The sequence below is a fragment of the Salmo trutta genome, chromosome 14, assembly GCF_901001165.1.
Source record: "Salmo trutta chromosome 14, fSalTru1.1, whole genome shotgun sequence".
In the NCBI taxonomy this organism is placed as follows: domain Eukaryota; kingdom Metazoa; phylum Chordata; class Actinopteri; order Salmoniformes; family Salmonidae; genus Salmo; species Salmo trutta.
The window spans coordinates 63908169-63919941 of NC_042970.1; the positions used below are offsets into that span (position 1 = coordinate 63908169).

An 11773-nucleotide genomic window follows, 5' to 3' on the forward strand; every position below is an offset into this window, starting at 1 on the left:
TATATGAATGCTTCCGCTCAGTGTTTGAGATCAATTTGACACCCTTTACCATGGCACTTTGAGATTTATTTTAAACTGCAAAACCCTTACGCAACACTGCACTTTGTATACCAGGGTTGGCTGGCCTTCTCTAGTCACTCGTAGGCTCAGTCACTGGTATACTTTTATTTACAAAGCCATTTTGGGTTTACTACCTTTTTTTATTTGGCCATTTTTATTGTTCAGAAATGTGGTGGGTAATCTCTTCGTTCGCTGGACTTTATCCTGCTAACTGTTCCAAATGTCCGAACTGAATTTGGTAGAAGGGCTTTTATGTACTCTGCGCCATCGTCTTGGAACGCCTTACAAAATACTTTTAAACAGGAAGGACTTGTCCCTATTGGTATTTTTAAATCACTGATGAATGATTTTGAGACTGATTCCCTGACCTGTCAATGTTTTTAATTTGCTGTTTTTGATTTTGTTATACTCTTGTGAATTCTATGGTTTTTACAAGATTACTTGTAGTTTTTCATGTTGTTTGTCTGTAATTTTTGAAAATGACTTGGTGCTGCCTATCTTGGCCAAGACGCTCTTTAAAAATATATTTTAAATCTCAATGTGCCCTTCCTGGTTAAATAAATAAATACAAATGTTTAGCTAGGGCCCGGTCTTGAATCTGCTTCCCCCATGGGGCTGAGTTGGAGACAGGAAGAGATGAACACTAGTGATATGTGTGTTTCTATGTCTGGCAGTTGGGTTGTCGCTTCTGTCTTTCTACACTACCCATCTTTCTTTCATTCTACCAGTTTCTCTGTTCCCTCTCTCTGTTCCTCTCATACTATTTCTTCCTCTTTTTGCCAAACACTCTCTGTCTCTCGGTGTCTCCCTGCTGTTCCTCTGTGAGTCACTGCCACCAGTGTTTTGTCATTTCTATTACCCGGCGCTCTGATGAGACTTAATGAGAGAGGAAATGGATTCCACCACAGGCTAAGAGGGGAACAGATTCTGTTGGATCAGAGTTGAAGGAATGCACTTCCACTACACTCAGGGGGACTGGGTTATGTTCATTAGTCACCAAACAGTAAAGTATTGAGTGAAATGAGAAGGGCTACTTACACTTTTCCAATAAGAATGAACACAACCCAGGCTTCCACAGACATTTTTTTTGTGGGTTGTTAATTGTGTTTTTTGTGAGTTATGGGTTTAAAGAGTAATCAGCTTTCTGGGAAAATACTGTGTTATTGCCTGATATTTTGCAGTGTAAGATGTTGTCAATGATAAGGTGGTTCGATCCAACTAGGTTACAGAGTCCCTCTATCTCGCAACCGAATGTTACTTAGTAATGATCATATGCTGCAACCGTTTCGAAATAGGCCCCCAAGTAAGTAGGGATTAGGTCAATATTGAACTCTCACTAACAGTAGAATTTGCTGGAAAACATCATTCATTTTACATCAACAAACAACCTTCAATTCATTACATTTTCATCTCTGAAACATGTTTGTATATTGTTTTTATTTTGGCAACCCCACTGCCGTGCCAACCCCCCACCCCGACCACTGAATACCACTGTTTTAGACTGAGGCTAACACACAGCTGAACTGGCAATGTGCAGGTTAATAAACACACGTTTTTGCTAGAATTCACCAACGTTTCAATCATTTGCATTGGAACAAGAGTATGCAACTATAATGTTTCTTAAGGAAAAGATTCCTCTAGCTTACATTCTAAAGAAACGTTTATATAATCCAGGACCGTTAGAGAGGCCCTGTCTGTCCTCCAGGCAGCTCAAGGTCTCTGCCTTCTGCCCTTACTGGAAACTGCTGGGCAACCACGATCAATAAAACTCACTGGCAGTGGAATAGAGGGTGGACCTAAGGACCCACATCTATCTATATCTGTCTGTCTGTCTCGGTCTGTCTGGTCCTGCTCGTCACCAGGCCAGCTCACCCCAATTAGGCCAGAGTTGGCCGTTCAATACATCTCTCGCAGCTAGAGATTTGGTGCTCCTCTCCCCACGCTATCAGCCCTGCCCTCCCTTAACCCCTAACGCTGTCGGACACAGCCTTATTATCACCAGGGCCACACAAGGTTTGGCAAGGGCCACAAGGCTTCCTCTCTCTCACACACCATGGGGATGTGGTCTGAGTGGACAGGGCTGGGGTGCGTTTGTGTGCGTTTGCATTGTCTTGTGGTCACTTAGCACAGCTAGCGTTCAGGCTTGGAGAGGACGGTGTGGAGAAAGAAGCACAGCTTCTCCAACTCTCTGGGAGTGTTCACCCGGTAGGCGAATGGTGTCACTAGTTGGTTTTCATGCATAGTTCCTCGTTTTCTCAACCTGCTGTGTTTCTGTGAAAGCAACAAGAACAGTGAGGCTACAGGTCAGCCTGGCACATTGATGGCTTATGAGCTTTCAACTCAAATGTTACTGTTTATGATTTTCCTCTCAAGCATAGTCCTAGGTCAATTACCTTGGATGAAAGCCCACTGAAAAACTGGCCAACAATACTTATTGAAAATGAATATAATACTCAATGCTAATTACATTTGTACCAAAACGTTGTCTGTCTAGTTATCAAGTCTCTTCTAGCTGTAAGTAGGCCTCACATCTGTCATTTCAAAGCAGTGTGACATACAGTTGTCTTTCTGTACACAGTGTTCTAAGACAAGCCATGATAAAGACCCTGTGATATAGAGGATGTATGTTATTCAATTAGACTCATACAGAGCTTCACTGTTTGGAGGGGGATATGAGTCTCCAATTGTCGTGTGTACAGTGCATTTGGAAAGTATTCAGACCAGAGGTCGGCCGATCAACTCCCGAGATTAGGCTGGTAATACTAAGGTGCCTATAAGAACATCCAATAGTCAAAGGTATATGAAATACAAATGGTATAGAAAGAAATAGTCCTGTAATAACTACAACCTTAAACTTCTTAACTGGGAATATTGAACCACCAGCTTTCATATGTTCATGTTCTGAACAAGGAACTTAAACGTTAGCTTTTTTACATGGCACATAATGCACTTTTACTTTCTTCTCCAACACTGTGTTTTTGCATTATTTAACCCAAATTGAACACGTTTCGTTATTTGTTTGAGACTGAATTGATTTTATTTATGTATTATATTAAGTTAAAATAAGTGTTCATTGTTCATTCAGTATTGAAAAATCATAATCGGTCGACCTCTAATTCAGACCCCTTGACATTTTCCACTTTTTGTTACATTACAACCTAAAATGGATTAAATTGTTTTTCTCCCCTCATCAATCTACACACAATACTCCATAATGACGAAGCAGAAACATGTTTTTTGAAGTGTGTGTGCGCGCATGTGCGTGCATAAAAACGGAAATATCACATTCACATAAATATTCAGACCATTTACTCAGTACTTTGTTGACGCACCTTTTGGCGGCGACTGCAGATGTTGTATTCGGCGCATGTGACAAAGTTTGATTTGATTGATTACACCCTCAAGTGTTCTTGGGTATTTCTCCCATTCTTCTCTGCAGACCCTCTCAAGCTCTGTCAGGTAGGATGGGGAGCATCGTTGCACAGCTATTTTTAGGTCTCTCCAGAGATGTTATTTTGAGTTCAAGTCCAGGCTCTGGCTGGTCCACTCAAGGACATTCAGAGACTTGTACCAAAGCCACTCCTGTGTTGTTTTGGCTGTGTGCGTATGGTCGTAGTCCTGTTAGGTGAACATCCGCCCCAGTCTGAGAACCTGCTCAGGACTTCATTAAGGATCTCTTTACTTTGCTCCGTTCATCTTTCCCTCGATCCTAGTCTCCCAGTCCCTGCCGCTGAAAAACATCTCCACAGCATGATTCTGCCACCACCATGCTTCACTGTAGGGATGGTATTGGCCAAGTGATGAGCGGTGCCTGGTTTCCTCCAGACTTGAGGCTTGGCATCAGGCCAAGGAGTTCAATCTTGGTTTCATCAGACCAGAGAATCTTGTTTCTCATGGTCTGAGAGGCCTTTAGGTGTCTTTTGGCAAACTCCAAGCGGGCTGTCGTGTGCCTTTTTTACTGTGGCTTCCGTCTGGCCACTCTACCATAAAGGCCTGATTTGGTGGAGTGCTGCAGAGATGCTTGTCCTTCTGGAAGGTTCTCCCATCTCCACAGAGGAACTCTGGAGCTCTGTCAGAGTGACCGTCAGGTTCTTGTTCACCACCCTGTCCTTCTTCTCCGATTGCTCAGTTTGGCCGGGCGGCCAGCTCTAGGAAATATTGGTGGTTCCAAACCTCTTCCATTTAAGAATGATGACCTACCAATGTTTGGTACCCTTCCCCTGATTTGTGCCTCGACATAATCCTGTCTCGGAGCTCGACGACAATTCCTTCGACCTCATGGCTTGGTATTTGAATTTGAATTGAGTTTACCACAGGTCGACTCCAAGTTGTAGAAATATCTCAAGGATAATTCATAGAAACAGGATGCCCCTGAGCTCAATTTCGAGTCTCATAGCAAAGGGTCTGAATTCTTATCTAAATAAGGTATTTCTGTTTTCACTTTGTCTTTATGGGTTATTGGGTGTAGATTGAGGAAGAAAGAAATTAATTTAATACATTTTAGAGTAAGGCTTTAACTTAACAAAATGTGGGAAAAGTAAAGGGGTCTGAATACTTTCCGAATGCACTGTATGTGTCTGTGTGTCGTCTATTGATTGACTGTCTGATTCAGCCGGCTAGAATTCCCATCATTCCTGCTGTGGGAGAGATACGTGGTGTGTTAGTGTGAAGTCTTACTGTGTTGCTAAGAGAAAGTGTATGGTCTGTCTCGCTCTCACACGCACACACACACGCCTGCATCGTCTATCAACCCAGGAGTGCCCCCTAGTGGTGTAATGTAGCTCTCTACCAAAGTACAGTAACATGATGTGTGTGTGTGTATTCCCGTACAGTTCTTCTGTGTAATTGTGTGTGATGGGCCCCCTGTTGGAGAACCCAGGCCTGCCCCATGCGAAGGGGTCTTTGGGCCGGGTCCTTGATAGGGGATTTCTCTAACCCAGATTAGCAGAGCTGGGGCTTTCAGAAGAGACGCATGTTAATGCAGTGAGCAGCGCCCCGCTGACATCAAACGAGCCCTATGAGGGGTATCGTACGGTGTCCAACTGTTTCCCCTCTGTTCAAAGGGTCCTGTGATCTCTCTCTCTCTTTTTGTATCCCTCACTTCGGTTCTCTTCCACTGTCCGGCAATGAGAGAAGGATGGGGGGAAAGAGGGAGAGGGAGGGAGATTTGAGAGCGTGTTGAACATGGGGGTCCGAGATGCTAGGGGGAGGGGCAGGGGAGCGAGGAAGACTGGGCGGGAGAAGTCAATGACAGACTGAAGGCTAGTGTCCTGGAGCATTCGCCACAGACTGAGAACCTTTAGCCAGATCTACTCAACTTTTATGCTCTGCAGATCTGGAAAGTTCATCACTTACTGTAGTTTCCAATGACTTTACCTGAAGCGCTGCTATTTGTCTTCATGCTACGGTCAATGGTGGTAGGTTACCGTTCAAAGCTGGGTCAAGTAGTTTGGTTTGTCAAAATTATCATCTGATATGTGTTCCTCCACTCCATTGTGATTCTTCCAAACACACACTGAGATGTGTAATTTCGACTACACACACGCACACAGACTTGTCGTCCCCCGCCCTACACACACACCAACCTGGCCATCTGTCTGTCGGTCTCCCCCAGGTCTGTGGTTTGACTTGGAGATTTCGTACAGCGGCTCCTTCCTGATGACCCTGGAGACTAAGATGAACCTGATCAGACTGGGGAAGGACGGAGACGGCGTGCGCATCAGAGACATCAGCAAGGATGGGTAAGGGGAAGGGACGGTCCTCACTAAACACAACACTGACGGGTGTGTGACCTACTCTAATAATGATTATAAACGTTCATTCTTGGTTTACGGTGTAGGGTTAACAGTATTTTAACTAGGAAACATTTAGTGAACATAATTGCTCTCAAGGGTGGTTGCACAGGGTGGAATAATCTTCATTTTCCACAGTAAACATTTGTGTAGCCTACTCAGTGTATGGGAAGTATGAGACATTCTCTTCACTATCCAGTGGGATATTAACCTTATTAATAGCTGCTTTGTTGACAAATTTGCACTGACGTTTAGGTTTTCTTGAAACAACTGTTAAAGGTTTACACTGTTTTCCTCCTCTGAACACAATGACAGAATGAGCTTTCCACAGGATCAGGGGTGGGCTACCTGTTCTCTTAACTCGTCTTCTGTACTCTCTACCTTTTTCTCTGTCCTTCCTTCCTTCCGTTCCTGGACGCACCCTTACATGGATATTGTCTTTACCTGGTGAGTGCGGAGTTTCTCTGGGGCCTTCTCGTTTCCATTTTCTTTTCATTTCAATCTGTTTTTGTGGTCCTTTCATTACATATAGCTTCCATCCCATCTAACTGACATTGTGAATGGGTTCATTTTGTCAGTGTTCAGACTCTGTGTGTCCTCATGTGAACTCTAAAACAAAGGGGGATCTCATGGTGACGCATCAATCCATACTCAGTGTTTTCCATTAGCGCCGGCTGATGCTGTCGGCCAATCAGCCAGTTAGACTCATTTTTAGCTACATTTTCCACTTCACTAGGTTACTTTTCATTTTAAAAGTTTCAATCGGCTAGTCCATCAAGCCATGTCCCGCTCGAATTAACGATATGATTCTACTAAAGATCTATTGATAGGATAGGAGCCTGTCGGTCACAAAGCGAGCGATGACAGGGAAACGCAGCAGAGAGGAGGAGGCGAAGCGCGAGGTTTCACTCTCACCAAAATCTTCCCAAAATAAGCCCAATGCGTTTCTATGGGATTGTTTTAGACCTAAGCTTGTCACCTGTCTTCCCTCGTTTGGGACGACTCCCCCCCCCCCCCATTGTTAGGGAGGAGACATGAGCATCTGGTCATTATATACAGATCTCTGGTTGCAGTCACATTTCTTTACACGGAGTAGTAGGTAGAGTGCTTTTGAAATCCACGACTTATTCTCTTTTAATTTCTGACACATTTATTTTCTTTTGGGTGTTTCCACATAGCCGGCCACGTGGAGTCGTGGAACGTTGTATACTATTTACTGTGCACTGATTAATAACTGAACAGCAAGTGTTTACTAGTTTATCATAGGTGTCGAACTGACTGAATATAGTCGTTCTCCTATATCCCTTTGCCATTCATAAATCATACAACGTGGTTATATGTCCATGGTATCACATCGGGACAAGTAAACCAAAAGATTTTCCTAGGTTTCCTTTCCTAGGACGTCGGTGTCTTGGCAGACAGTGACGCTGAAGTGAGTGACTCTCGTCTGTCAGTGTAGCCTACCGAATCGCATCGGTGAGAGTCTTTCACTTGTCTCCCTAATTTTCATAGGCTACTGGTAGGCCTAGGCTTTTTGGCGCTTACATGCAGACAAATTCTGGAAACATTCGATGATGGTGAATCATCATTGCAGAAACAATAGGTAGTGGAGAGCCTCATTCTGGTCCAAATATGATAATTAGGGCCCTCACAAAATGCAGGCATTAAAATGGAATTCAACAATATTTAAAAAACTAAATGTATTGAACTTTAATTAATTTGCCCAAGTTTATCATAAGACATAAACAGAATCCATCAATGCAACTTCACGAAGAGGCAATGAAAATGCCTGTCTGTATGTGTGTGGTGCGCGGGTCTACCACTTTGTGTAAGTCATTAACGATTATGCTAAAGAAAAGTCTTCTGGTAGATGTAAAAGCTTTCCCAACAACCTGCACAGTTAAATGTTAACTACAAACTACCCTATGCTTACTTGGCAAAATGATATCATGAGTGGGCATTTGTTTTGCAAACTCTAGCATCACACTACTTGCTTGCTGTGGACTTGAAACTACACACAAAATGTATCTTTATTTAAAAAAAGAAAAAAATCCAGACCTCAAGTGGTCTCCTGATGTGGTTTAAGTGTTATTGTGGACTTAGAACATTCACATTTGTTGTTTTTCTTTTAAATTGTGAATTTGAAATCAAAAACCTGAAACAAATGGAATCCTCTTAAAAACAAAACCTTTCAGTACGTTTTTGTAGACAATGTGGGCTATTTCATATTTCTGTTTTAATTAACACCATCATTTTAAGAACATCATGGTGGCAATTCATATCTTGCAGTTAAACTGTAAATAAGACTTTAATCTCAAAGCTTTAATGTTATCTTACTTAGTCCTGATCATATAAGCCTAGACTGAGACAATATCCAAAACAACTAACAATACACTGAACTCATACATGTTCAGTAACTTAAATGGTCATGTCTTTCTACACAATACCACAACAAATGTTTCTAATCTGTGAGGAAAACTCAATAAAGTATTCAATAATTCAATGTGCTCGGGGGGGGTGCTGGCTGGCTGGCATGCAATTTTTTCTATTTGGCCTGCTACTCTATGTACTTGTGGAAAACACTGCTCAATCGTGGGTGGGTGCGCGTGTGCCCTCCAATGAATTGTGTGGGAACTCGGTGAGACTTCAAAGGGTCTAAATAACACTGAAAAACACTTGTATTTCCTCGTGTGAACAGGCTTTGTAGTTCTAAGAGGCACCTCTCCCTCTGAAAAAAATGGGGATGAATCCATACTGAATCGTGTGTGTGTGTGCCAGGTACAGACCACGGACGTACTGCCTGGCGGACAGTGATGAGGAGTCATCCAGTGCAGGGTCCTCAGACGAAGAGGATAGTTCAGAAGTCACCAATGATGTCCCTGGAGCAGAGGGGTGAGACTAATTACAGTGTATTAACTTTTACCCTGATTATTTACCTTGTTTACCTTTTTAAATTACCTTTAATCTGTACAACTTGTATGTAATCCAGACTTCAACTTAATTCAGACTTTTACATAAATCAAGGTAGATTTGCGCGACAAAGTAACACCCCTAAATCTCTCCTCTCCATTAGATACATGGGGGGCCGCCAGCCCAGTAAGATCATGCGCTTCGTGGACAAGATCGCGAAGTCCAAGTACTTCCAGAAGGCCACCGAGACAGAGTTCATCAAGAAGAAGATGGAGGAGGTGTCCAACACGCCCCTGCTGCTCACCGTGGAGGTACAGGAGCTCCGAGGAACGCTGGCCGTTAACATCCCACCCCCACCCACTGACAGGATATGGTATGTTCTTAACAGCTTCATATAGTTATACATCATACCTCCGCCCACCAACAGGATATGCTACACCCCAACGCATTCATACCACCACAATACATAATGAATACACTTTAATATAGTATTATGGGGTGCCGATCAAACATTTGTTGGCATACTGTTGTGCATTAGTTAATGCTGTTCTGCAATGCACTTGTGCCCTCTGCTGGTGACTGATCACATCCCTGGAAAACTGACATTTTATGTACCTTATTATTCTGAGTAACCTTTACCATTAACTTGCCCACACAGTACATTAACCAATGACCCAATGAGTGCTGCATGATCTGTTATAGTTGAAATCTACACTCTGGTGTTTCTCTAGTGTGTTTGTTGACTCTGTTTTGAATCGCAGGTATGGCTTCAGGAGTCCACCCCACCTGGAGCTGAAGGCTCGGCCCAAACTGGGAGAGAGAGAGGTCACACTGGCCCACGTCACCGACTGGATCGAGAAGAAACTGGACCAGGAGTTTCAGGTGTGTGTGTCTGCATGCCTGTGTCTGCATGCCTGTGTCCAAACTGTATGTCCGCATACTACATCCAAATGTAACACCTCTGAATCTCTCCCGTCTTCTCTCCGACGTAGAAAATCTTTGTCATGCCAAACATGGACGACCTGTGGCTGACCATCATGCACTCTGCCATGGACCCCCGCTCTTTTGGAACGCCCTCCACAGCCGATACGACCCAGAGGGAAACGGAGCTCTCCGAAGTAGAGGGGGGCGCCACTAACGACATATGAAGGATTGTTTACAGTATTTGCCTGAAACATGTGAATTAGAATGGGAGCCAGGGGGCCTTGTAGTAGTATAAGGCCTATTGGTGTATAAGGACATACAAAAAGACATCCGTTACCACATTGACATTCCAATAGCTCCATACCCAAGGGTCTTTTTTATCACTGGCAGAACAGGATGACCTCATCAGATGAACTGTGATCTTTAATAAGCTCACTGACGGAACGAGACAGAGGTCAGTCAACCAACCAGGAAGGACAAACACTAAAAAATAAAAACTGCCACTTGCTGCTCTGTTTTTTTTTTTTAAATCTGTGGAGGATGAACAGACTTACAAAATTAAATGTTTCTAAGAATGTCACATGTAACAGTGATACAACCTTTGACAGGGGCAGGTTAGAGGCTAGTGGTATAGGTGGAACGGTGTGGAGAGTTTTTGTGGGTTATAAGGTTACAGTGTCCTATGAACACATGGTTATCTCGCATTCACCGTTCACCTTACGTCCTAGATAGGAAACAACTTTTGTTTGGAGACCCAAATCAAGAGAATAAAGTGAAAAGAAATAGTTGAATGAGACATGCAACCGCTAGATTATACTTTTGTTAGTGTACAGGTGTCTGCATTTGTGTGTGAAGCCTGACAGTAAAAGCAGGAATGGATACTTTTGACAATGTCACATGTATTATTTGCCATATGATTTGAGGCATCAAATGTACCCTATGCTTTGCGTCCTAATGCTCACGGTCTGTGTCCAGGTGAACACTAACAGTATATACACTTGTGGCGTGACCCCACATATCTTACTGCTCATGGTAGAAGTTCCCCTTTACTACAGGTCTAGAATCAGATTACTCCACCCCAAATTCTGTTTTGGGGATGAGAATATGTCTGACCCTACTGTATATCAGTGGTAAGGGGGAAAGTTCTACCTATTCCCTTAACTGTACACCACACCTCTTTATATGCAAATGATCACTGTGTCCATATCTATATGGAAGCAGCTATATGAAGCCCCTCCCCTCGTTTTTCTCTGGAAGCCAATGCTATAGGGTTAGCCGTCATTACCTAGGCAACACGTGTCTTTAATTCACTAATGCCTATGCAAATTCCTTGCTAACTAAGGACATGGACATGAGGTGATGAGAAAATAGTATATATATATATATATATATATATATATATATATATATATATATATATATATATATATATATATATATATATAGAAATGTATTTCTGAAAAGGTGTACATAAGGGGCCTAACACTTTTGTTGAATGTATGTATGGCTATATTGACAGATTGTTGGACTGTTTTATTGTTTGTTGTATGGAAACTATTCCTAACCAATCACATCGATTATTTTGATTGGGGTATGCCAAGTATTGCACAACTTAAACAGAAGTTTTAATGTATTTTTTCCCTGTAAACACTAATGCAATAGTATCTACAAACATGTATTGCATATTTGCAGTGCTATTGTGTTATACTCTCTCTAGCATGTACAATACCCATGGCACGTTGAGGCCATTCCTGTGGTGCTCGGCACCACATAGATTTTCATTTATTCTTTCAAATGATGTAGGAACAGTGTTGTTTTTTTTAGTTTTTAAAAAAATGTATTTTCAAATGGCCGTCATCAACAGTTGCCAATGCTTGGAAATGAGCCACCTTGCCACGTGCTAAATGACACTTGGTAGAGTTAAACTAAATGATGTAGTGTACCCTTTTCCAAAACTATCATTTAATACTGGGAAAATAAACTTAACTCCAAAAACATTTGTAATCTCAAAGATCATCACTATTGAAGTCTGAATCACTTTCTATACTGTGCTGTTATGTTTTCTTAATTTTGCAGTTAAGTTTTAA

At 42.4% G+C, this 11773-nt stretch overlaps 1 protein-coding gene across 3 annotated transcripts in view; it reads left to right on the plus strand.

The window, feature by feature from the left end:
• Positions 1 to 10458, plus strand: part of LOC115208601 (testis-expressed protein 2) — a 54431-nt gene extending 43973 nt beyond the window's left edge. For 2 of the 3 annotated variants that reach the window (XM_029776787.1, XM_029776788.1), the window contains exons 9-13: positions 5675 to 5801; positions 8631 to 8744; positions 8926 to 9135; positions 9524 to 9644; positions 9755 to 10458. In XM_029776787.1, the coding sequence (XP_029632647.1) occupies positions 5675 to 5801; positions 8631 to 8744; positions 8926 to 9135; positions 9524 to 9644; positions 9755 to 9910 (728 nt within the window). In that variant the 3' untranslated portion in view covers positions 9911 to 10458. The remainder of the gene's footprint in view (positions 1 to 5674; positions 5802 to 8630; positions 8745 to 8925; positions 9136 to 9523; positions 9645 to 9754) is intronic. The other variant, XM_029776789.1, reaches the window with a different exon arrangement.
• Positions 10459 to 11773: the final 1315 nt, after the last annotated feature.